A 26,174-nucleotide genomic window follows, 5' to 3' on the forward strand; every position below is an offset into this window, starting at 1 on the left:
ATTTTACCAATATAATGACTCAACTCCGACTAGAGGTTGATGAAATTGAATACCACACTCCATCTTATCTAATTTTTATTTTACTTTTTATTATTATTATTATTATTCTTTTTCTTTTATTCTTTATTTTTATTCTCTATCTCACATAGTTAATATCATTTATTTAATATCATCTAATTATTCTCTCTATTCATAAATACAATTTCTTTTATACAAAATTCAAATTAAGTGCTAAATATTCGACGGTGATATTTAATTGGAGGAAAAGGTAATCTGTGAATCGGGGTCTTACCGCGCTTAAGAGGGCTAGACTTGATTGCTGCCTTGCTATTCCCGTTTGGATGGTGAAATTCAACCGAGGGATTGTCACAAATAGGACACAGCATAAAATTCGAAAAAATTAAGTATACTGATTTTTTGAATGTCGAAAAAACTGTTGACAGCGTAAATTGTCATTATTTGATCGGTTTGAAAAATTTGTGTAGATCGACCAGTTTGGACCGAAACTGACTGAACTTATAAATATATATAAATTATGTTATGCTTATGGACTTTTAATTATATTTTCAAACTTTTAAATTTGTGAATGTAACTATGTTATGTGTATTTATGTTTTAAAAAAAACACAAAAATGGATTCCAACCATCTAAAAATTTTAATTTTTTTTAACTAAAACTTTGTAAAAAATTATGGATTTTTTTTTTAGATGAACTTCGGTTTGGTCGGTACCAAACCGCATTCTAAAACGGTCGGTTTTTTTCTTTAATTGGTTTGGTCAGTCGGTTTTTGGATCCCACCAATCCGGACTGAAAATTGAATTATGGATTTAATAATATTAAAAAACCGCCCAAACCGACCGATGCTCAGCCCTAGTCACAAACATTCCCACTTATTCGTCTGATCATAACCCTATTCTCCTCAATACTTTAGGAGATAGGGACAAAATATGCATCTCATTATGGTATGAGAAGACGTGGGCCAGGGACCTAAGGAGTTTTTGGGTAGTTAGACGAGCTTGGGAGTCTATCTCGCATCGTGATTCTATGTTGAATTTTAACTTGAAGCTTAGGAATACAGTGAAGGAGTTAAGTAGATGGAACAATGCTCAATTCCATTCAATTCACCATTGGATTGGTTTCTTCGAGCGGAGAGAAACTCCAATGGTGACAAGGTGTTGGAGAATGAAGCAAGATGCAAACATAATGAAGCCCTTCAGCGTCAAAAGGTCATTTGGAGGCAGAAGCCAAGAGTTACATGGCAAAAAGATGGTGATAAAAGCACTCGTTTTTTCCACACATCTACCATTATACGCAAGTATATGAATTCCATTCAGGCCCTCAAATGTGAGAATGGCGGATGGGTCTATGAGAGGAAAGAGATTGGTGATTTATTCATGGCAAAATTCAAGGAAACCTTCATTGCGAATGCCACTTCCTTCCTTCTTGACCTTCAAGGTCTAATCTATCAGAGTAATTCTGATGCTGACAAAGAGTCGTTATGCTCCATTTCAAATGATCCTGAAATTGTGGAATCCATCACTTTGATTGATCCAGACAAGGCCATAGGCCCGGATGGTATGTCGGGGTGTTTTATAAAGACCATTGGGAAACAATCAGCAATGACGTAATTGCCATGGTTAGATCATTCTTTACTTCTTTGACTATTCTTGCTTATATTAACACGGCTAACCTTATTTTGTTGCCTAAGAAGGGTAAAGACGGGTATATGCTCGTCAAACTTGACATGGAGAAGGCTTATGACAAGATAGATTGGGGATTCCTAAAACATGTATTACTTGCCTGAGGATGCCCAGATCTGTTAGTTGATTGGATAATGGCATGTGTTTATTCAACACAACTTTTTTTGCTCCTGAATGTAAGTATTTTTGACACATTTATGTTGACTTGGGGGCTCAAAATAAGGTGATCCACTCTCGCTGGGGTTGTTCATAATTGTGGTTGATATTTTGTTAAGGTTACTTAGGAGACAAAAGTTGGATGGAAACATTAAGGTCATAAAAGTTGCTCGGCAAGCCCCGGTGTTAACTCGTTTATTATTTGCGGATGATTTCATTATGTTCGAGAAGGGTACGAAAAACAAGGAGACTACCTTGCAGGAATCATTGGATAATTTTTGTCACTGGTCGGGTCAACAAGTGAGCCTAGCCAAATCTGCTATTTAATTCTCCAATGATGTTAAGGGGTCTAGAGTCATTTCATATCTGATATACTTCAGATGCGCAGACTCAAACTAGACTCTATTCACTTGGGTCTGCCCATGTTTAGATCACGCACCTATTCTCGAGAGCTTCAATTCTTGCTCAATAGAGTCAAGAGACGTGTTCAAGGTTGGCAATCGAAACTCCTTTCAAAATCGGGTCGGGCCACCTTAGTTCAGGTGGTGGGTTCATCCATTGTTTCCTACGCTGCAGCTTCATGGCCAATCATGGTGTCTATTGTCTAGAGTATTAACAGAGAGCTCAATGCTTTTTGGTGGGGTGACACCACTGATAAGAGGAAATGCAAATCTATATAATGGAAACGATTTGGTAGACCAAAACTATATTGAGGAAAGTATCAACCAAACGTTCTTGGCTAAAAGAGTTTGGGAACTAATGTTGGGGAAAAACAATGTTTGGCATCAGATAGTGTGGGCCAAGTATCTAATAGAAAACACATTGTTGGACTCAACCCCAAGTTCGACTGTTTCAGCTACGTGGAAAGCTATCATGAAATCCCGCGAGATTCTCCTCAAAAGCCTTTGTAGACAAAATAGGGGATGGAAAGTCAACTTATATTTGGTTCGATGCGCAGGTTCCAGGTGGGGAGATGACTCCTACCCCGCTCCTTGATGCAACACATGGGATTAATTGGGTTAGCCAATTTATCCACCATGACGAATGGGATACAGCCATGCTCTATTAATGGTTTGGCCCCGATGATGTCAAGAGGATTCTCAACATACCTCTCTCTAATCCTCAGCAGGAGGACTCGTGGATTTTGGATGCTGACTCTACAAGAATCTTTTCCATTAGATTGACTTTTAGCATCCTCTTAAGAGACATGGCAGTTGACCTAGTTTGGCACACCATTTAGAAAAGCAAAGTTCATCAACGATTAAAGTTTATATGGTGGCAGGTGTACTCTGACTCCTTTCCTACAATAGCTAAGCTCTGCTTTGTTTTGCTAGTTGAGCAGGCTGGCTATGTGTGGTGCTCCAGTGATGAGGAAACAACCTTACATATTTTCTGGGCATGTCCTTTGGCAAGACGACTATGGTTTCTCAATGTTTGGGGGCTAAGATCGGAGTTAATTGACGTTACTTGTTGGAATGATTGGTTTCAGTACTTCAGTGATCCTATCAATAAACCTTATGAGTTGAGTTTTCATGAGCTCTGCGTAAGAACCTCCATTATTATTGATGAGATTTGGAAGGAGCATAATGCCTTGGTCCACGAGACCACTGAATCTCCCTTCCTTGTTCTATGTCGCAACATTAACAGATGAATTCTCAAGTTCAACTCTTTGAGTGAGTTAAGCAAAGGGTCCGGGGACGTTTGGCTTCCTCCACCTTCAGGCTGGTGTAACTGCACTACGAATGTGGCTACTAAATCTCATGGGGCAACGGTGGCAGCCATGTAACGTCCTGGTTACCCCTGAACCGTTATGGTGAATTAGAAATTTGACCTACTACCCGAGTCATTTGGTTAAAAACGTGTTCTAAGTGCTATTAACAGGCTAAGGTGAAAAAACAACAAAAAATAAAGGATATGTTTTATTTAATACATAAAACTGTTCATGGGCCCACAAGAATATTTACAAGTTATTTACAACTCAAAAATGTCATTATTGTTTCAAAATTACAAACCCGCCAACCTAAGCAGCAAAAAAAAAGGGTAAACCCCTTAGTTCCTCTGAGAACTCCTTGGTCGTGGTGGTCAAGCAGCCGCTATGTACACATCACCACCTAAGCTCTCCACTCAGGGCTGGGTGAGCTTTTCTTTCCCTTTACCTACACCACATAGCGCCCATGAGCTAAAGCCCAGCAAGAAAACACAGTATTGTATATAAGCATTATCAAAGGATTATAATTATAATCACACAGAGCTTATAACTCTTAAACAGTTGAGTGAATATCACTTGAGGTTCTAGAATACCATACTGAGTGACTGACAGGCAAGTCACTAATTTAAACAGAAGAGTAGCTGCTAAGTAAGCCACTAGCCTTAAACAGATGAGAAACTGATAGGTAAGTCTCTAATTTAACAAATGAGTGACTGATGGGTAAGTCACACAAGCGCTTATAATATTCATCGAACTTGAGGTCGGTCCGGCATTAATGCTCTTTGAGTCATCCAATGCAGATATCGATTAGATCTAATCTTTATTGGCTTGCGTTGAACACGCTAAGGCCGTCCTGACTAATGAGTCAGCTCTATGTGACCAATGTCCAGTACCACTGCCGAACCTGACTAATGAGTCACAGCTTCACAGTTGATACTAACACCTTTGTCAAATTTGACTAATGAGTCAGTACCATGCACAAGTGAGCAAGATTTGCCAAGCATTCAATAATCAATCCATGTCCACATTAACACAATCAACATGCCTCAAGAATAACCATGCATGTCACATATGGGGTGCAGTTTTCTTACCTCTGATTCGAGCTAGAATGAATAAAAGAATGACCCTTGAGAACGGTCTAGCTTTTAGTCCTTTAGCGGTCACCTAATCATAACACATTATAGGATACCATCAATAAAATGATAATCAAGGGTTCCCAAGCCAAGATCTAGCCTCCGAGACATCAATCCCCACTAATCCGGGTAGTAGGAATGATCCCGAGGCCTAAAACCATGTTCCCGGTGCCAAAACACTCAAACGGGCTCAACCCTGCTCAAGGGCTGCAGCCCTGACATCAAGGGCCGCGGCCCCCAGCCACCTCTGAAACAAGGGCCGCAGCGCCCAGCAAGAGCAAATTCCCCCACCTGCTTCTTCGAGCTAGGGTCGCGGCTCTCCAAGAACAAGGTCGCGACGCCCAACCCAGAACATGCCCAAACTCGTTCTCCAACATCCCAAAGCCTCCAAAATCATGCCTAAACATTACCAAATCATCAAATCAAAGTTCCCAAGCTTCCCCATGCTTCAAAACCATCAAAACCCAAGGCTCAATCGAGCAAAAAACTCAATGATTCACAAAATCCAATCCTAAACTTAGAAACTCTAAGAACTCAACACTTTAAACTTAGATTACCTTTGATTGGGTTGTTTCTCGTCAAATCCTTCGGTCAAGAAGCTTCTAATCATTCCTAGGATCGCTATGCCTCGATCCTCGCTTGATTCCGACTCCTAGAACTCAAGATATCTTCGAAAAGACTCCGAACGGTAAAAATGAACTACGGGAAGAGAACGAGAGGTTTTCTAACGTACGTTCTGTAATGCCCCAACTCCTGGGACCTTTACGGTGTGCCTTGTAAACAGTGCTAAACTCGCTAATCGAGTCATTTGGCCAAAATCGTGCAACTAAGTATAATTAGCGGTTTAGGGATTAAATATTTTGGTTAGGGTATAACGTTTTAATATATACATTGGGATCCCAAAAATATAAATTTAAGAGTTTATTACAGAAAATATTTACAACAGGCCGTTCTAAGCGGAAAAACAGGGTTCAACCCTAGTTCCACTTTAAACCTCGGCCGTGGCGGTCGAGCAGCTGCATATGTACACATCATCACCTAAGCCCTCCAACTCAAGGATGGTCTAGCTTCCTCTTGCCTTTACCTGCACCACATAGCACCCGTGAGCCGAAGCCCAGCAAGAAAACATAACACTATACATAAGCATTATCAAATGATTGTCATTATAATCACACGGAGCATAAAAATTCCAAACCAATGAGTGAACATCACATGATTCCAGAGGGAGAGTGGCTGCTAGGTAAGCCACTAGCCTCCAAGTGCTTATTTCATTCATCGACCCTCGAGGTCGATCTTGCATTAATGCTCTTTGAGCCATTCAATGCTGATGGTCGATTAGATCTAATCTCCGTTGGCTTGCGTGAACCACGCTAAGACCGTTCTGACTAATAAATCAGCGCTATGTGACCAGTGTCCAGTATCACTGCCGAACTTGACTAGTAAGTCACAGCATCACAGCTGATACTAACACCTTTGCCAATTCTGACTGACAAGTCAGTGCAACGTGACCAGTGCCCAGTACCACTGCCGAACCTGACTCATAAGTCACAGCTTCACAGTTGATACTAGCCCCTTTGCCAAATCTGACTAATTAGTCAGTACCATGCACAAGTAAGCAATGCTATCAATATGTATCTGTAACTCCCATTTTCTTTTTACAAATTATAACAATTATGAAAGATAAGAGAAGATATTTTTATTCATTTTTGAGTGCATTACAATGCTAACCGAATGTTAGAGCTATTAAGTAAAGTGGAAGAATAACTAATGAATATGCAACTATAACATTCATGGGCATTTCATTAGTATAATACCCATAGAATGATGCTAAATACAAGCAAACAATCACTAAAGTTATGAAAAATAAAGAGAAATTCATGTTTTGATGATGAATTTTATCTAGAAGGTTAAGAGATGAAGAAGTTGTGCAAATAAATGGTTGAAGGAACAAGTATTTATAGGGCAAAAACTAGCCGTTTATGACCGTTGGTGAATAGTGTGCATGACCGTTGGGGGTGTAGTTGTTTTCTATTATGGGATTTTAACAATTCTAAGTTGTTGAAGTAACCAATAGGTGGGAATAATTAATTTATGGGTGTTAGAGAAACTTTTTCAGAAAAGTTTGTGAGTCAAAAATGCTAGACTAAGTAATATAAGAAGATTGGGAAATTTTCATTTTTTTACTATTCACCAGGTACTATTCATAGTGGGTCCCACAGTGGGGTCCGCAAGGGTCCCACAGTAGGGTCCACATGGGTCCCACAGCGGGGTCCACCCCATGGGTCCCACATGTTGATGCAGTAGTGATATAGTGATGACTTAAGCAAATTACTATGCTTGATATTTTGAATATTTTATTATTTTACTATGCTTGATATTTTTAATATTTTATTATTTTACTATGCAGCATAGTAACCCAATGTTTTCCTATAAATAGAGCCTTTCAGAATTCATTTTGAATTACGAAAAATCTTTCTTTCTCTCACTCTGCCTAAAATCTTCTTAACACTCTTTTAAAGTTTTAAATCTCTAAAATCTAGGCGAAGTTCTGTTTGTAACGCTAGCCTACGAAGACCTTTTTGGGTAAGCTCCTTCCCGAGCCTTTCAGTTTAGTTATTTAACTATTTTTATATATAGATTATTTTATCATGCCGTTATAATGCCAAAATTTATATATAGATTATGCTACTATATTTAAAAATTTATATATAGATTAATTTACTATGTCGTTATAATGTCAAAATTTATATATAGATTATTTTATCCTGCCATTATAATGCTGAAATTTATATATAGATTATTTTACTATGCCGTTATAATACCAAAATTTATATATAGATTTCTTTACCATGTCGTCATATTTTACAATGCTAAAATTGAAATATGAACTATTTTTTTATGTATCCTCATAATACTAAACTTATATAGGCTATGGTCATACTTTTGACTATTATTATGGACTCTTATGACCTTATTCCCTATTATTATGGACAAGTATTATGACCTGGACTTTTCAATATGACCATGACCACGACTTTTAGATCAGGACCTTGTCATGGACAACTATAGTATGACCATACGCCTGGACATAAAATAAGCACTAAGACAGGAAAAATGGGATAATAACAATATTAAGCTAACATTTCATAATGTAGATTTTATGTAATTTAATAGTTTGTGTTTTTATCAGGAAGCTAACAATTTCGGTTGTTTTATCAAGACGCAAGGTAAGTAGAATCCTCATCTACAATACAAGTATTTTATGTGTCTTATGTGCATTTATATGCTTTATATGTTAATCTGTCATATTGTTCTTATGCATAAGTTATTTTCAAGAATGTTATATTATGCATAAGCACGCTTAATGTTCACAGACAAGTTATTGGAAACGTTAAAGTAGAGGTGCTGCTTGGGAGACCTAAGTCCCAAAAATGTAAGGAGGGAGATGTACGTCCCTATATGATGAATGTTTATGCGGGAAATTCCCTATTATCATGTTTATGTTCAGGTGGGAATGTGATTCCCTATGTAATGCCGGCAGCAGCATCCTCTAGGGCCCAAAAGAAAGGAAAGTGAAAGAAAGAAAGAGAATACATAGCATGTTGCACGTTTATTTTAATGCATATGAGGTAGTTATTCTGCTTACTGAGCCTTAGCTCATCAGTTAATGTTTTGTATTGTAGGTAAGAGGCCCCAAATATAAATCGTTAATGAGTATACGTGGAGCCAACATGACTGTACATATGGGGCTGACCTGAAGGGAGTGGAGTTCTGCTATGCTATTTTATAAATAAACAAGAAACTTGGTTTTATTATATTTCATTAAAAGTATTTTGTGAACTTTACCATTTACTTAAAGCTTTAAAAAGTATTTCATGAACTTTGTAATTTACATAAAGCTTTTCAATTTATCAGTTTGATACATTTTCATTTCTACGTTAAGGTGTAGTAACGCCACGAAAATGATTTATAAAAGTATTAAGATTTGTATGTAAGATAAAGTTTTTATCTAGTTGTGAGTATTGTGTGGTTAAGGTTATAAACATTATTTATGTATTGTTTAGTAAAGTTTTTGTAAATTCAGAATTTCAGTATTGTCATATTTAGGTTAAAATTTGTTTTTACTCTATATATATGTATGTTAAGAAAGGAGGTCGTTACAGTATCATATGCCAGTTATCCAAGAATAGGGCATTCAACATGCTTACTAAACAGTTGCCAGCATAATCATGATCATGCACAAACTCAGAGACTCAAGCTCTGACCAATCTCATATTCATCACTCATGGCATGCCCTAACCACATGTTTCTCGTGCATCACATGCATCACACTTAATCATCCAGCATGCCTCAATAATAATCATATGCAAATGGGCAAGATCGCCAAGCATTCATTATGCTATCAATGTTTACATTTAAACATCTAACATGCATCAATCACAGCCATGCATGCCATACTCAATAGCCAACCAACATGCATCATAATAGCCATGCATGTCATGCTCAATAATCAACCAACATGCATCCATTATAGCCATGCATGTCACATATACACAGGGTACAGTTTTCTTACCTTGGGTTCGAGCGAGAATTAATAAAAGAAACGACATTTGAGAACGATAAGCTTTTAGTCCTTTAGCGGTTACCTAGTCATAACCAAATATATAGGATACCATTAATAAAAATGACCAACATAAGTTTCCAAACCAATATCTAGCCTCCGGGACATCAATCCCCACTTAACCGGGTACTAGGTACAACCCCGAGGCTTAAGGCTCGAATTCCCAAGCTTAAAACCCCTTTCTTGGCAAAAATGACCTTAAGGGCCGCGGCTCGCCCCTCAGACAGAGGCGCCCAAACCCAGTTTACTCCAAGGGCCGCGGCTCTCCCTGGCCATGCCGTGGCGCAACCCCAGTTCAGCCAAAATGACAACTCGCACACCAGATTTCTCCCCTGCGCTTTCCCTTAAAACCAGTCCCTTAAACCATCTCTAAACTTCCTCCAAACATATAATTAAACCCCCAAATAACACCCTTAGCTCACCCTCATCAAACCACAATCAAAACAACACAAAACACCCCTTTGATTCACACTTCCCACATCAAAAACCACGAATTAAAAACTAAAACGAAAACAGAGCAACACCTAAAACCAAAAGCTAAAACTGACCTTGAAACTAGTCTTGAACCCCCCTTACAAGCTAAACCCAGTCTCCAACCCAGCCTTTAAGTTTCCCTAGCTTGAAACTCCACCAAGAACTCAAAACCCTCAAAGGAGAAGTGAAGAAGGTGATGTACAGCCCTCCTATGTTATATATATCCAAAACCCAAAATGACCAAAATACCCTTAAGCCAACTGTTATACCCAAAAATTGGAGAATGCATCCTAGGAGGCTAAGGAGAATGCATTATATGAGAGCTAAGGGGAGTGGTCCTAGGAGACCCCAAGGAGGATGTGGTCCTAGGAAACCCCAAGGGAGTGGTCTTAAGAGACCCCAAGGAGAAAGTGGTCTTAGGAGACCCCAAGGAGAAAGTGGTCTTAGGAGACCCCAATGAGGATGTGGTCCTAAGAGACCCCAAGGGTGTGTAAGGGGCAAGCCTCCCAAGGTTTCCTAAGTGTTGGCTCGAACGTGTCCAAGGTAAGTAGCTAAGGAGGAGGAGTCTCATGCAAGAGGAAGGAGACTTAGATTTTGATAAGGAGAGCCTATACAATGTTCGATCGGACATATTTAGGTGAAGTGCCAAGGAGGTTGCCTCAATGTTGTCCAAGGTGAGGTGCCAAGGAGGTTGCCTCGGACCACCTTGGTCCGAGGAGAAGCCAAGGAGATTGGTTCAAGGAGGAACATGGCATGCTAGAGGAGAGTGCCATGTTAGAGGAGAGAAGTGCATGTCCTACCACCATGCACGTTCAACCCACGAAAACATGTCCTACCACCATGCATGTCCTACCACCATGCACGTCCGACCAACACTTGCATGAGTGGTCAGAAGGAGGTGGATCAACTAGCTAGAGGAGACTAAGTCAAGATTCCCAGAGACAGCTTCAACAACATACGCGGGAATCTCTCATTCTTCCCACAAATGGGGGGTTTGTTACATTTCGAATTTTGAATGTTTAAATGTAATAAATATAATAAAATATCCCTATCATAAGGGGATATCAGTTGAGGATCCCATGCCTATAAATAGAGAGCTTATGGGATGAGAGAGGGGGCTTCTTCTGCTTATTCTTTCTAGATAGAGAAAGTTGGGTCTGAGTATTCTAGAGAGAGAATTCTTGTATTTTTGCCATCTGTACTGAAGAAACTCAGTTGGCTCAGTCCATCTGATCTTGAGTACAGATCTATAAATCACAACTCTAAGTGGATTAGGTTATTACCGACAATCGGGGCTGAACCACTATAAAAATCTCATGTGTTATTTATTTTTCTTTTTTATACCGTCTATTGTCGTTTACATTCTCTTGAAGGTTTGTCGTATTTGACGTCCTCACGTCGTTGGCTAAAAACGCAGTCAACACCAACAAAAGCCTCTAAACCATTTCAAGGGTAAAATTGGTACTTTCCGCCTATCCCGTTAATCATAATTAACGCTTCCCAATTCCTACTAATCTCCATATTATCAAATACCAATAAATCATATCCCATTACCCTTTAATTCCCGGTAATGCTCTGATCATCAATATCATCCCGAGACTCACCCCGAGCCCCGAACTTAATCCCGTTATGACTAGACCGAAAACTTGTTTTCCCATGATCGTCTCACGTCGAAAGGATCGAACCAAACCACATATAATGTGGTAAAATTATAATTCACCCATATGCATAAAATTACACAATCACGCCCCCCAACGGCCAAATTACCAAAATGCCTTTGCATTTAGAATATGAGCCCATATGCATGCATTCACCATCATATAATAATATAATTCACATAAACATACATGTACTCATTAAATATCATAATAAATCAATTATGGCCCTCCCGGCCTCCTAATCAAGGTCCTAAACCTTATTAGGAAATTTGGGGCATTACACGTTCTATCTGACAAGCTACTTCAAACTTAAGTAACCTCAAATAGAGCCTAGTGCTCGGGGTCCCAAAAACACCCCCGGAGACATTATAGTCAAAACTTTCAGAATTTCACCCTGATCTCAATAACTCCAAATTTATCATCAAATAAACATTATTACTACCCAATAATTGAGCCCATTATGACAAAACAGCTAATCCACTAAATAGGACCGTCTCATGCCGAATAGTTCGAATATATCTCTATAATAATAGAATCTCATTCACAAATCACATTATGCACCAAAATACACAAATTTACCATCAGTGGGCCAAGTTATCTAAACAACATAGTATTCAAATGTGGACTCACATGCATGCATATAACATCATATTATAATATAATTCACATAAACATGCATATATTCATTTAATGGCATAATTAAACAGTTATGGCCCTCCCGACCTACTAATCCGCCACTAAACCACACCAGAGAATTTGGGGCATTACAAGTCATTTGTAGAGATCATGAATGAAAGGTTTTGAGAATCACAGTGGATCGGGCCCATGACACCATCCCTTGTGTAGTGGAGGCGAAAACAGACTATCATCAGCAACGTCCACTGTGAGCCCAATCCTTGTTTGTAGTGCAGCATGTGGTGGTTGTCTTCCTATTTTCCCTTATGTTTGTTTTATTTTAGTCTGTTTATGCAAATTGGTTGTTTTGAGACTTTATGTGTGGTGTTTTCGTTGGATTGGTGCTTTTAGTTCTTATTTTGCTAGTTTGTAATTTTCCTCATATCAATGAATTGTGTGTCCTTCTAGAAATGGGGTTCACTTCAGCAAAAAAAATAAAAATAAATAATCACCCTATTTTATTAAAAAATTAAAATATATATATATTTTAATTTATTCTTAACACTTTTTCGTAACATTTAAAATATATTATTATTTGTACGTATTTTTTTAAAATAAGAAAAAAAAGGTGAGCAGTGAGCATAAACTAAAATGTATATTTTATGTTAATTTATAATAACAACTAAAGTGTTTTAATAAAATTTTGAGCTGTTAATATAATGTTGCTAAATATTTGTCAATTTTGACAAAATGACAAATAGAAAATTTTAACTTATGCCCCTACTACCACTTATCTAGCTTTATTTTTTGTCCTTATAAGTTACATTTTGTCTCTTTTTATATAGCATTACTTTGATTCTCATTTTTTTAATACATTATTTTTTAACTCATCTTTATATTTTTATAATAATGAAAAAAAGTAAACACAAGTGGCAAAATTCAGCCACTTATTATTGAAATTGGTAAATAGCTATAGTTAATCTATAATTAAATAAATAAATAATAAAAATATTATTTTTACAAAGATAATTATAGTTCAAAATTATTTTTGCACTATAAAGATTAAAAGAATAATATTAGAATTTCTCCTAAATATTTTTAATAAGCCAAAAAATATATTTAATTTATTTATGTATTTAAATTAAGTTGTCAATTTATGGCATAAATCCAAAATAGGACTTATTGTTTAACCAAATTAGGTAATATTAACAAATAAAGTGTTGGAATATTTATTTGGTTAAAATTTGGTTAAACCTCCCTCACATATGAAAGTGATGCCTTACTTTTGGATTTTTTTTTAATAAAATTTTATTTTTAATAATGTGATGTGATGTGTTGCCTCACTAGATCGGACGATCACAAATCAGTGGCCCAAAATTTATATTCCAAAATATCAAATTTGTTTTTATTAATTTTTTTATGACAAAATGTATGTCCATGGTTTCTTGTTTAAAATAAAGAAAACAAAAGAGTGACTCACCTAATCATTGGGGTGATTTCATTAGTTTCAATTTTTTATTTTACTACCCTATATTTAATTATTAGTATATATCCTATATGGGTAATTTTATGGTCCATACTTTTTATGATTTTTTGTGTTTCTCGGTTCGTAAATAGTTTTCGGCGCAATTTTTTTTATGATTGTGTTTATTGTAGTTATTTAGAACATCACACAAATTTTCAAGAAATTCTGAATAATTTACAGTGCCAAAAACTTGGTTCAAACAAACAGTTTTCTACTCGTATAAAAAAAATTAATCACGAGTGCAATAACTTGTTTGAACTTAGATTTCGACACTGTAAATTATTCAGAATTTCCTGAAAATTTGCACGATGCTCTAAATAACTACAATAAATACGATCATACAAAAAATCGCGTCAAAAACTGTTCTCGAACCGAAAAATACAAAAAGTCACAAAAAATATACAAGGGTGAGTATGCACCTTAGCAATAACCTATAAATATATATATATATATACCATAATGGAGTATACACAATTTTTTTTTTAATTTCATTTAAAAAAAAAAAAACTTAATAGCCCATGTATCATTTTTCCTTTGGACACATGAAGAGTCGTTTGAGATTTAGTTTTGGCTTTTTTTTTCACTTCTTTCTCTTAAATTCTTTTTTTTAATGTGTTGCTTCTTTGTAAAAATAAATAAAAATTATACGTAAGAATTTACAATATCCAAAAAAAAAAAGGGAGGATATAATTTATTTCTTGTGAAATATAACCCCAAAAAAACTTGTGAAACTAAATAATTATCAGACAAATTATAGTGAATTGGTTGGTCAAATTAAAAGCTATTCATTAATTGAAATCATGGGTGTTTATTATATTGATTGCATGTTTACCTAATAATCATGTGTGAGTAGTAATTGGAGTAATGAGATAATTACTATTTCATTTTAAAAATAAAAATGAAAATTTAAGCTGAACTCTAAACCTTATTGAGAATATGTTTACTTTTGCATCAATTTTTTCAAATTCTGTTTCTCATCAATAAAATTATCAAATACAATTATAGTAACCTTTACTAATGCCATTGTTGTTTCAAACACAAAAATTCCAACATATAATTCTTTAGAGTGGACAAAGTTTTTGGAGCTCATAGCCCATTTTGCATAAGTAGCATCCTCAATTAGGAGTGCACACAGGTCAGATTTTTGGGTTCGGGTGGAAAAAAATGGTATTGAAACCGATCCGAAATTTTCGAGTTTCGGGTGATAGGATAGATTTTTAATACTTTTTAGTCTTAGTTTTATTATTATTTTATATTTTTAGTTCTTTTTATGTGTGGTTGTTGTATTTTTCAGATTGTCATTTGTTAAATGGATATTTGAGAAATATTTCAAAATTTATTTGAAATATTATCTAATAAAAATATATTTATTTGAATTGATTGGAGAAGTAATGGAGAATTCAAACTTAAGTTTTTTGAAAAATTTGAGATATTTTGAATCAGCGATAGTTTCAGTATTTTGACCATATCTCTCGACTCACTTATCTGATTTACGTTTTCTTAGTGGCGTTGGAATGCTTGTTTCACAAGAAAAGTCAAATTCAGACGTTTACATGGTGATATTCGACTTACAAGATTACGTAAGCTAGAGTTACGAGATTTGAAATTCAAATAAAAATATTTTGCAGCAGTGTTAACAAATGGAAACATCTATAAAACTCTTTTCACAACACTATCACTATAAAAATAATGTTTTAGACTATTTTAGATCTCTCTCTCTTTCTTCTTGACCTTTATCTATTTCCTATTTTTCTTCTCTTATTTCTTTTTCTATTATTTTCCATGAACTAATATTCTTATCTAGGGTTTAATGTATTCACTTTGATTTCTATTTAATTTAATTATGATGTTCTATTGATTTTTTCTCTCTATTCTAATCTATATAATGTATGTTTAATGCTAGTAAATACTTGATCAATGTTTGATTGATTATGATTTTGATTTTGATTCAAAATTCGAAATATGAAAATTGAATATGCTATCATTATATAGACATGGGTTGCATATTTGACGAAAGTACTTGTATGACTACTTAATGCCTTCTATATATTTAAGTTTATCACAGAGATTAGAAAACCTGCATATAGGCCGAGATCTTATATATTGAAAAAAAATAATAATCGATTTATATTAACCTGCTATTAGAATAAGAAAAAATAAATCTAAAATTGATTAATACAATTAGTAGAATGAAAAGTTGATGAAATTAATACCCTATGTCTTTTTCACAGTGATTTAAATCTTTGAGTTAGTTGTTTTCTTGTTTAAAGTATGTTCATATTTAAAATTAAATTCGAAAGTCAAATTCTTAGTTCCCAAATAGAAATTTAAAGAACAATTAGTAGTACTTGGAAGATAGTATTCGAGGGAAAGATACTTTACTTATCATATATTACTTGAGTCAATTGTGTGCACTTGTGTATATATATTTTCACGATCATCGGGTTGGGCTAGGCTTATTGGGTTTTGGGCCGAAAAGCCCAATTTTACAAAAATATATAATTTTTAATTAAAAATGAAAAAAATTATGAGAAGTAATGTAGAAAAGGGACATAACTCAAAGTCTTAAATAAATGACAACATTTTCAAGCATGAATAATTTGCTATTTTTTAGTTGATTTATCTATTTTTTTTTATATTAAAAAAAATAAAAAAATGTCGTTTGGCAAAATTACATATTTTTTAAAGTTATTTTGCAATCTAGTCTAGTTTTAATAATTTTTTGCAAAATAATATTTCATAATTTAGATAATTAATCGAAAATTTATATAAGTAGTCAAAAAATTCAAATATTCGGTCGAAAATTGTAGACATCTAGTTCAAAAATTTAGACAAAGGATCGAAATTTAGACCAATGTCATTTTACAAAAAATATTAGACGTCCAGAGTTCAAAATCACGGACAAAAAATATCATTTTTACCCTTTTTCTCATAAAAAAGGGGCAATATAGACATTTTAAGTGTTAAAGGGCGGGAAAAAGGAGAAAAAGAAGAAAAGTCGCTCACTCTCACTCACTCACTCACAATTTCATTTTGAAAATCAAAAACCGAAGAGAAGAGAAGAGAGCAATGTCGAAGTTCGAGTACCCGCGACTCTCTCGATCGGAGATTGTTAATATTCTCGCCGAAGCTCAAATCATCGCCATCTCAGACCACGATCTCATCAAGCCCAATCCCGATTTTGTTTCTGACCTCTACACTCGCATTTTGATCTACCTCGACTTCATTCACGAGTAATTCCTCTTTCTTTATCTCTATATCTCTCTTACTCTCTATATGTATGGGGTTGTTCATGTTCAGTAGGAGAGAAGAGATTATTGGATATTTGTTAGGATTAGGGTTTAGAATTCACTAATTACGCAAGCTACATTGTTTGTACTCTTTTTGTTTATCTGATTTTGAGTCCCTTTTGTAGGGAAGATCATGAACAGGTTGAATTTTCTGCTCTTGAGCAGCTTGAGAATCCGGATCTTCATGTTGATTCGGTCAGGATCGTTAAGTTGTTTAATAGGATAAAGCAAGTGGTGGCTTCGTTAGCTTGCCCTAAGAGATTTACTCTCAAAGATCTCATCAAACCGGATATGGAGCGCACCGAGTATTTCATCAGTGCCCTTCTCAATTTCTGTCTTCACAAGTAAGTTTTTGTGTTTTGGAAATGATACAAGTAGCAGACCGAAACTAATATTTGCTTTTGTTATTATGTCTCTGTGGAATTCGAGTCCAAATTATGACATTTTGTTGTTCAATTACTATGTTAGAGAGACAAAAATGGCACTCTTATCGCCAATTGTTAATGAGCTAACACTTCTCGAGGATCAGCGTAAAGATTGGGAGGACAAGATTTCTCAGGTAAGTTTATAGATATAATGGGTTTTAATCGATGCTTCTTCATTAGATTGGTTTGCTTATTGTTTTGATTTCAGTTAAATGCAGAGATTGCTGAGTACAATGAAGCAAGAGAAACAGAGTTGCCTCTTGTTCATGACGTAGATGCAAAGGTTAAAGAATTGCATCAAACCATTGGAAGCCTTAACAGTAGCCAAGCATCACTCAGAAACACTTTACGAAAGCTGAAAGAGAAGACTGGTGAAATGGATGAGAAGGTTGGGTTTTTTTTTTTTTTATTTCTGATGATTCTCTAAGTCAGCGATTGAAAAAAATATTAAAAACAGTGTCCCATTTACAGGTAGTGGTGTTAATATTTAATGTTCTAACTTTGAACCCATCTTAAATGACTTTGACAAACATCAAAGTAGTATGCTTACCAGTTTTACATTGTCTCTAGGCTAATGCTACTTCTATTATGCAGTGGTGTATATGTATGTAGCTAACTAGCTATTGGACTTCCCAATTAGAACTAATGTTTTACCTATATAAGGATTTCCCTTGGCTCTGTGTGATCATGGGACTGATTTTCTTTTGTTGACGGGTTATCGAGATATGTTAGAACATTTTTGAACTCTCAGTAGTATGTTGGTCTGGGTCGTCTTGGATTTCCATGCCTATGCTTTCTCCTGGTTACTTTATGCTTCAATTGCGTGGAATCGTGTTTCTCCCTTCCCTTGTATGTTAAGATTAGTGTGCTGTGATCCTAACATTTTTATAATGATCTTAATTCAAGTTTATTATGCAGATTGGGTGACAGATTCAGTTACGCAAATTAGTTTGAATTATGCTTCCCTTTTTTATGATTCTCTTCTTTCCATGTCCAGATTTCTAGTGCAGAATTTGCTCTTGTGCAAAGTGCCCAAGAAAATGCAAACTTACGTTCAAAGATTGTGCAGTCACCAGATAAACTGCAGGTAACTTTTTTATTTTTCTTTAAAATTATTTTCTTAATAACCAATGAACATATTGTATGGTGTGGTCTGACTTAGTATTCTTCTTAACATTTTCTAATAAGAAACCAGATTAGATTGTTATTATTGTCAAGAAAGATTACAACCAAATGAGTCTGTTAGGAATGCTCCAAAGTATTATTCTGAAGGAGTATTCTAAACCCTAAACATGAAGTTTAAGTTTGGAACAAATTTTAGATTGTTGGAAATGTAAAATACCGTGCTGTGCATAAGATGGTAAGGTTATAAGTCATTTTAAAATCACACAGCCTCAACTTCTAAGGATTTTAAGTTAGATGTCAATATTTGTAGTACAAGAATATAGTTGCTTGTCTGCATCCATATTTATATTTTTCTGTTGTAGGTTACTTAAGAATAACATATATATACGATCTTTTGATTTTTTTTTTCTTAAAGAAAGCTCTGGAGGAGAAGAAATCGGTCCGGGAGGAGGCAAAGAATACTGAAAAGTTGGCCATGCAATCTTTCCAGGAGAAGACTGCCGTAGCTGAGATTTATGCCAAGGTAATAAACCTTCTGTTAACATAAAAGCATAAATATGTGAGCAAGTAACATGAAGATCGATATAATAACTTACAGCCCGAAGACCCTGGCAAATTTTGAAGTTGATTGATGATATTTTCTTTTGGTTTTTCTCAGGTTTCTAAGAAAATGATAAAGCACTTAACTCAAATGCAGGCCATACAGGAACAGGTTCATATAATACATATACTATGGTTATCTCTCATTTTCTCTTTTTCACTAAAGTTTTTGCAGTTTACATATCTTGTTGTATTTTTCGTTGAGGTGATAAGTTTAAGCTCATTATGGCATGATCTCATATTTTTACATGGATTTTGAGTGATGAGCATTGTTGTTTATAAGTAGAGGAACTGTTATAATGTACTCTGCTTTAACAGGTAAACTCTGCGAAATCTGTTGATAAAGACTACAAGGCTTTAAAAGCTAAACTAAGTGATGAAGTAGTATTGGACAAGTCACTAGAAGCCAAATTGTTAGAGCGGCGGGGAAAAGGTGTGGTTGGAATTCTATTTGATTTGATTTGATTTGTTTTGATGTGTTGTTTATGCTACCTATTTTTAATCCGTTGGAAGGAGATGACTGTTGTTGGGTAATGCTTATAGACTAAAATAGTAAAGATGAAGCCTTAAGCCTTGTCTTTCTCCTTTTCCTCAGTGGACCAGTTGGAGGAATACAAAAGGCAATTAGAAAAAGATAGAGAACTCAAATGTGAGGAAGCTAGCAAAGAGCTTGATCAAGTAAAACTTGAGGTGGAATCTAGGAGGCGTAATTTGGAAGCACGACAGAAGAATGTGGAAGCTGTAGTAGCAGAGGTATTTTTTCATTACTTGTATACGTTTTTGACCTCAAGTGTTGTTTGATATTCTCCAAGAGAATTAACTAAAACCGTCAGACGTGTTTCACTTCCACAAAGTCTGAGGGACTTAAAAGTTCAAGTTTATATTGGTCCCCAAATGTGGTTTGATATTGTGATGTTGTAATGCCTTTGTTGCAATTCGTAGGTGGATGATATAACTTCAAGAACAACACAAGTTCAAGTGTCTGGAGCAGCTAAACAGCAAGAGTTACTTTCAAAGTGTGAGGAGCTTGCCAATGAGGTACACACACTGCTTCTGAAATACCCTTTTGACCTTTAACCTAGCGTTTTTGCTCTAGCATTTTTCATTCTATAATCATTGGTATGATCTTTAGCGTGTTGGTGGTTGCAGTTTCACCAGTATACGAATTCTATAAGCGACTCGATCACTTTGATGGATTTCCAAGCAATGAACAATTGACGAAAAATATCAAACTCTGACTGTAAGTATTTAGCATATGGAAACGGTTTGGACGACTTTTGGGTGACTTGAATTCTTTTATTTTGAGTTAATTTGGGTAATTGTTTTTTGGTTCACTCCTACCTAGATTTCCAGAAATTGGCTGCTTAGTTCTTTAATAACTGTAGATGTTCACCAGTACATGAACATGTTGTTCAATCTTTCACAACCGCATTGTAGCTACTTTAATACAGTAATAGATCACAACGATTCTGACTTAAACATTTTTGGCATAAATACAAAGTGTATATAATATATCACTGTTTGTTTCAGCAACTAGTGAGCAATCTCCACCACAAAATCTCACTCAAATTTATGTCATTCTCTTCATCACATTTTCAACCTTTGAAGTTCAACGCCTTAGGAAAGAGAGGGTCGGGTTTACTTGGAAATTTGCTTGAGGAGCCCAGCCACAGAAGCACAGTGTGTGGAGTTGTTATTACACTTCTCACAACATGATTGCAGCTTTTGAATGACAGTTACACACCTGTCAATTAAGTAAGAAGATTATGTATCTATATATTACTCAATTCAAGCTCTATGGTAAATACTATTGTGTTGTGATTGTAAGATATGCCTACTTGGGCTGCTGCTATAAAGTTCAATTTATAATCCCATTAGTAGTAACAAAGAACATTCCTTCAGTGTTTTAATAGATCTTGCTTTCACATAGTAGAGCTTGTGATCATGGAGGAGAAAGTATGGTAAGATTCTCTTTGTTTAGAGCATTTCTTCGATTAATAATGTTCCACTTAGATCAACAACATTTTTAGTTTATATATATACATGTATTTATGCTCGAGAATGAAAAGTTCACACTAATTTTTTTCCCAATTTAACGAAAAAACATGAGAACACAAGCAAAAAATCCAATGGTAGAATAGAATTTACAATAAGCCGAAACTAAACCACCATATATGATATTATATAATTCTTAATTGATGAAACTTCAATCTTCTCACCGAGCAATATAAAATAGGGATTATAACCATTTGGTAACATTATTTTATTGAAATATATATTTATTTGAAATTGTTCATATTTGATACGTATACCAGTCAACCAGCAAGAATCAATAATACCAAAACTGAACCAAATAGCGTTTCAGAATAAATTGATCAAGGAAATTTGATTTACATATATAAATATAAATATATGATTAAGACTTACTTGTGAGAAAGAAAATTATTCTTGGATAGACAAGCTTGAATATCGCAAGCCTCCTTCTTGCACGGCTCTTTGCTCTGTTGCTTCACCATTTCTCTTTTTCTCTCTCAGAATTCGATTCTCTGTTTGGGTCTTTCTATCATTGCAGACTTATTTATACGATTCACTAGAGAAAACGACAGCTAATTCGACGTCGTACGCTGCCACGTGGTTTATATTTAAAAAAAAAAGTTTTAGTCGGTTCGGGTCGAGTCGGAGCCCCGAATGGGATCCGTTTATCAGAGGTCATAATAGGTACTTTCACTGCTTTCTTTCTTTATCTTTTCTATCTTTCTTTCAACGTCTCAGTTTTGATCAACAATGGAAGCAATCAAGGACTTGGGAATAGCTTTGGTGGCAAAACTGGAAAAAGCGTCTTTGCTTTGGATTGAGGGCTTTAGAGAAGCTTGTTGTCTTCATCGCGTTATCGTTTTCTACTTCAGGTCTCTCTCTCTTTCTCTCAGTTGTTGCTTTTGATTATCAGAATTGCCTTTTACTTTCTGTTTGGTTGACGAGAAAAATTGAAGAGAAAACGAACTAGATTTTTAGCGATTTTTTGTTCATTATGTATTGGTTTTTGCTCTTATTGTTTATGGGAAGACTTAACGGGTTTGTTTAAAACTCATGTGGCAGGTCAAAGAAGCTTTTGATTCGCACTGGTCAATGCTTTCTTCTAAATGGGTTTATTTTCTTAGGGAGGTATGAATGTTATTGGAACTTTAAATTACAAACAAAAAGATTGTAATTTTTTTGAATTGAATTACTTGAAGAAGGTACATTGTTATTCTACTTTAGAGCTTTAAACGACAAAAAGATTGTAAATTTTTTGGATTGAATTACTTACGCAAGGTATATTGTTGATAGACTTTGTTTAATTTTCTATTTTTATAATCCATTCACTTGGGATTGTTCTAAATTGAGATAGTGGTTGGTTTAGTGATAGGTGAATTGATTAGAAATCTTAATCCTTTTTGATGCAGCATATTTATCCTAAACTCAGTTATCATCCCAACTCTACAATGGATTTTACCTGATGACTGCTCACAGTTCGATTCTCAAGAACTCTGCTCTTTTGATGGTCTTTTGAAATTTTATTCCTTCTTACGTTTTGGACTAATTAAACTCTTTTATGTAAGTATGCAGTTGAAAGTTGATATTCAAGTTCAAAATGTAGAGTAGTGTTTCTCTTTTAAATCTTTAGCAGTAATGCCAATATCGCCTGTCTATGCCAAATAGCCCTATTCAAACGAAAAAACACTTTTACCTAAAAAAAATTTCACTTGTACAGATGGAATATTTTACTTAAAATTTTGTGACCACTTATACTGGTTAACTAATGTCAGTGTTTGCTACTTGCAGATCACATGGTTCTACCCATTGTATGCACTGAGCATTATTTTAAGCGCTCTCTGGTAATTATTTCCCCACCTTTGATGCATCTTCTGATTTTAACTTGGTCACCCAATTTTATTTCTTTTTTATCTATAACCGTGAGTATTTGGGCTTCGCCCAACTAATCCCTCGGGGCCCTGGCAGTTCGACCGGGAGACCTCCTAGTGGCCCCAAGATTTTTGAGTCCAGGGGGATTTGAACCCTGGAACAGTGCGCCTACCCACCCATTCCAGCATTTGTCCTTACTGACCAACCCTTTGGGGTTCACCCAATTTTATTCCTTAATCTTATTTAAGTCAATTTATGGTCTTATTACATATGTGAAACAACGACTCATTCCATCAACACTTTCAAGTGACAACAAGACTGTTTACCTTTCTGTAATACATACATTTTTCTCTGCATAATTAATCTTTCTTTTGTTTACTTGGGTCTAAATATTAAATCCAGGTACAATGACATTGCTAAGTATGGTTTTGAAGCGGCACAGAAGTCTGGTCCTGTGAAAGTGGATCCTGTGGGACAGGAAGAGAAATTAACCTTGCAAAATACAGGTCATGAGCGAAGACGTGATGGCCTGGGAGGGTAAGATTTGATTTTTTTTTATTTTTGCTTTTGATAGACTTGATTCATTCTGAGCTTTACTATTTTATTTATCTTTAGGATCATGATTGTAATAGGAGAGCAGTTGTATTCTATACTTCTTTTGAGCTTCTTCTTCATAGAGGTAAAATATATCAGATATTGCAGTCTGCATTGTTCATATATATCTAAAATTCTAGCTTATGTGATTTCCCCATTTCTTCTCGATTTCTGCACTATTATGTACTTTCCTCCTTTGCCATATTTTTTTGTGACAAACAAATTATCTGGAAAGGAGAGAAAATGCAATAAGTTCCTGTATATAGTGGGGTCCTCACATATAATGATATGGTTTTTATATATACAGGTTTCTGTGACAGGATTTGTACCCTACATTGGGACGGCACTAAATTTTCTTCATGTTTCTTGGATGTATGCCTACTTCTGTTTCGAGTATGTGATGAGTTTTTTTTCTTTTTCTGAGCTGCTCCACTTACTATTGCAGAGTGTTATACTAATTTCATCTTTGATCTTGTAAGGTACAAATGGAATCTTCATAATGTAGATCTGGACAAACGGCTGAACTTTTTTGAATCTAACTGGGCATTCTTTTTAGGTTTTGGTAAAGTACTTTCTAACTTTATTATTGTTTTTGAGTCAGTTTGTCATATATATTATCTTCATTTTCTGCAGGTTAGCAGTGGTTTATTTTACATGAGAATTCATTCTACTTGTTTCACATGGTTTCTATTTTATTCTTTGATCAATAATTGTGACCTCAATTTTAAATTGGTAACTTCTAAGTTATGTGGCCTTCCTATGTGAATGTTATTTGCTAAGCAAATGAATGTCATCATTAAGTATATATTCCCTTTGAATAATCATAATTTGGTCCTATGAAACAAAACATAAGACGTTTTGTCTTTAGGCTTTTAAGAGATCAATACAGGAGGGAGTTTGTTTACAAGCCTATAACATGGAGACTTTAAATCTATTCTATTCCATATGCAATGCAGCAAGATCCCGTTTTAAAATTACTTTAATGGCAATGCAGGATGTCCATGTGCACTTCCCGTTTTATTTTGCTCGTCTTTTGTATCATCTGGCGTTATGGCTATGCTTTATCCACTGGTATGCTTAAAAAACCTTCCGTTTTTAGTTGTTAAAATTAAAGTGGACGTATTTTCCCATCGGTAGTAAAAGAAAATGCGTTTTCCAGTTTGTTTTGACAGCAAGCAACTCGGAGGCCGAGAAAGTTATCTCTTCTCAAACAATTAAATGGGGAGATGCAAGATTGGGAAGGCTTCCGATATTTTACGTGGCTGATGCTTTATCGTAAGCTCTAAAGATATTATCTTTCTTGCATCTGTTGAATCATATTAAATTCTCAGATGTTTTTATTGCCATTGACTTTAGTGGTGATGATACAAGGGAAAGTTAAACTCTTTCCTGTTTGTTCTTGTTATGTCTATAGGATGAAGATCTTATCTTTTTTACCCTCGGAACCTCATGAACAGCTGCAAGACAATAAAGTGGAATGAAAAGACTTTTTTTTTTGGCTCAAGCTTTGGCAGCATCTTCGAAACAACTAGCCAAACTATTTGGTGTTGTCCCACCAATGGGGACAACGTTCATGGTAATAATGACCATTTCATGATCTCTTAATCATCTTTAATTTATTAGAATAATGGTAGTGTGCACAACACGAGCAGATAAGCCAAACAGCCAAAGGAGAGGACGAGTCTCTAAATCTATTGAGATCAAGCATATCCAGAGGAAGCAGCTTCGAGGTATCTTGTTGTATATCATGTACATGCATAGAAAGTTTGGTTTGACTTTAACAAAAAAAAGGTTCCATATTGGAAAAGAAAAGGATTTATTCTGTATAGCAATTAACTTATAAAAAAAACACCCCACGAGCTTGTTAGTTAGTGTTTGATTCATTGTTGTGTGCCATAACATATTTGATTGAATGACTTTATCATCATCAGAATGATTTCAGTAACTTTGAAGCTAAAATATTTCACTGCTTTATCTTTATTTATCTTTAGCTTGTCTTTTTCTTAGTGTGTCATATCCTTTTAAGAAACTTCTGTCGAATCTATTCGATTTGGTTGGTCGTTGTCGTGATTCGAATTCCCATCTATGCTATCATAAACACTATTTTCAGAGAGACCCATCTTAGAGTCGGACACGGTATGGCCTATTGAATCATAATAATCATGTGTATATATATATATACATAAATATACATATATATATATACATAAATATCTAATGTATATGCTTGGAACCCTTTTCAGCCATTCATTCACTTGATTATAAGTTGGGAATAGAATGTCAATTGATTGAGACCTACACCTAGTGTGTAGTGTCGGTCCTATTAAATATACTGTCATCTTCTCTTCCCTTAACCAAAACCCAAACCCAAAGGTTTCATATTTAGATAATCCCCACTTCAAAATTATAGCTGCAACAACATTTTTAGGGCAGGTAAGCATAATTGGAGAGCAGTTCCATTTCCACATATTTAAAGTTAGTTTTTTTTTCTTCATGTGATTCATTTGTACTAAATATAAGTGAGTTTTATAATAATAAATTTTTAGGCGAAGAGAAATTTAACTATAAGGATCCTTTTTTTAGATGTCACATAGTAAAATGGTGTTATTTTTGTAAGGGTTATACTTTTTTGGACTTCATATTTTGTC

General features: G+C 35.1%; 3 protein-coding genes across 5 annotated transcripts; 2 read left to right on the forward strand and 1 right to left on the reverse strand.

Annotated features, from left to right (window-relative positions):
* The first annotated feature begins 16,606 nt into the window (after positions 1-16,606).
* Positions 16,607-20,974, forward strand: LOC133790281 (kinetochore protein NUF2 homolog). Of its 3 annotated transcripts, none has more exons than XM_062227878.1 (12): positions 16,607-16,822; positions 17,005-17,223; positions 17,348-17,438; positions 17,513-17,692; positions 18,302-18,391; positions 18,845-18,952; positions 19,088-19,141; positions 19,348-19,462; positions 19,625-19,782; positions 19,972-20,067; positions 20,179-20,269; positions 20,560-20,974. In XM_062227878.1, exons 1-11 carry the CDS (start codon positions 16,659-16,661, stop codon positions 20,245-20,247), a joined length of 1,344 nt encoding a protein of 447 aa, XP_062083862.1. In that variant the 5' UTR covers positions 16,607-16,658; the 3' UTR covers positions 20,248-20,269; positions 20,560-20,974. The 3 variants fall into 3 exon arrangements, with proteins under 3 accessions (XP_062083862.1, XP_062083863.1, XP_062083861.1); XM_062227879.1 differs by having other exon boundaries at positions 20,638-20,974; XM_062227877.1 differs by having other exon boundaries at positions 20,179-20,974.
* On the reverse strand, positions 20,426-21,598 carry LOC133790284 (uncharacterized). Its single transcript, XM_062227881.1, has 2 exons — positions 21,457-21,598; positions 20,426-20,773 (listed from the first exon to the last, which is right to left on the reverse strand). The coding sequence occupies exons 1-2, from the start codon at positions 21,543-21,545 to the stop codon at positions 20,668-20,670; spliced, it is 195 nt and encodes a 64-aa protein (XP_062083865.1). The 5' UTR covers positions 21,546-21,598; the 3' UTR covers positions 20,426-20,667.
* Positions 21,599-21,756: 158 nt separating this feature from the next.
* On the forward strand, positions 21,757-25,510 carry LOC133790283 (protein EI24 homolog). Its single transcript, XM_062227880.1, has 11 exons — positions 21,757-21,935; positions 22,126-22,191; positions 22,473-22,623; positions 22,852-22,904; positions 23,335-23,469; positions 23,548-23,611; positions 23,834-23,919; positions 24,006-24,088; positions 24,521-24,597; positions 24,686-24,801; positions 24,941-25,510. Exons 1-11 carry the CDS (start codon positions 21,814-21,816, stop codon positions 25,005-25,007), a joined length of 1,020 nt encoding a protein of 339 aa, XP_062083864.1. The 5' UTR covers positions 21,757-21,813; the 3' UTR covers positions 25,008-25,510.
* Positions 25,511-26,174: the final 664 nt, after the last annotated feature.

Source organism: Humulus lupulus, chromosome 7 (genome assembly GCF_963169125.1).
Source record: "Humulus lupulus chromosome 7, drHumLupu1.1, whole genome shotgun sequence".
Lineage (NCBI taxonomy): Eukaryota > Viridiplantae > Streptophyta > Magnoliopsida > Rosales > Cannabaceae > Humulus > Humulus lupulus.

What these genes read in the sequence shown, in the direction of transcription:
- LOC133790283 (XM_062227880.1), top strand. Translation starts at nt 21,814, where the DNA reads ATGGAAGCAATCAAGGACTTGGGAATAGCTTTGGTGGCAAAACTGGAA. An exon ending in TATGCCTACTTCTGTTTCGA is followed by an intron (nt 23,920 to 24,005) that starts GTATGTGATGAG and finishes TGATCTTGTAAG; the next exon opens with GTACAAATGGAATCTTCATA. An exon ending in GGCATTCTTTTTAGGTTTTG is followed by an intron (nt 24,089 to 24,520) that starts GTAAAGTACTTT and finishes ATGGCAATGCAG; the next exon opens with GATGTCCATGTGCACTTCCC.
- LOC133790281 (XM_062227877.1), top strand. Translation starts at nt 16,659, where the DNA reads ATGTCGAAGTTCGAGTACCCGCGACTCTCTCGATCGGAGATTGTTAAT. An exon ending in GGGAGGACAAGATTTCTCAG is followed by an intron (nt 17,439 to 17,512) that starts GTAAGTTTATAG and finishes TTTTGATTTCAG; the next exon opens with TTAAATGCAGAGATTGCTGA. An exon ending in TGGAAGCTGTAGTAGCAGAG is followed by an intron (nt 19,783 to 19,971) that starts GTATTTTTTCAT and finishes TGCAATTCGTAG; the next exon opens with GTGGATGATATAACTTCAAG.
- LOC133790284 (XM_062227881.1), bottom strand. Translation starts at nt 21,545, where the DNA reads ATGGTGAAGCAACAGAGCAAAGAGCCGTGCAAGAAGGAGGCTTGCGAT. An exon ending in AATAATTTTCTTTCTCACAA is followed by an intron (nt 20,774 to 21,456) that starts GTAAGTCTTAAT and finishes CTTAATTGACAG; the next exon opens with GTGTGTAACTGTCATTCAAA.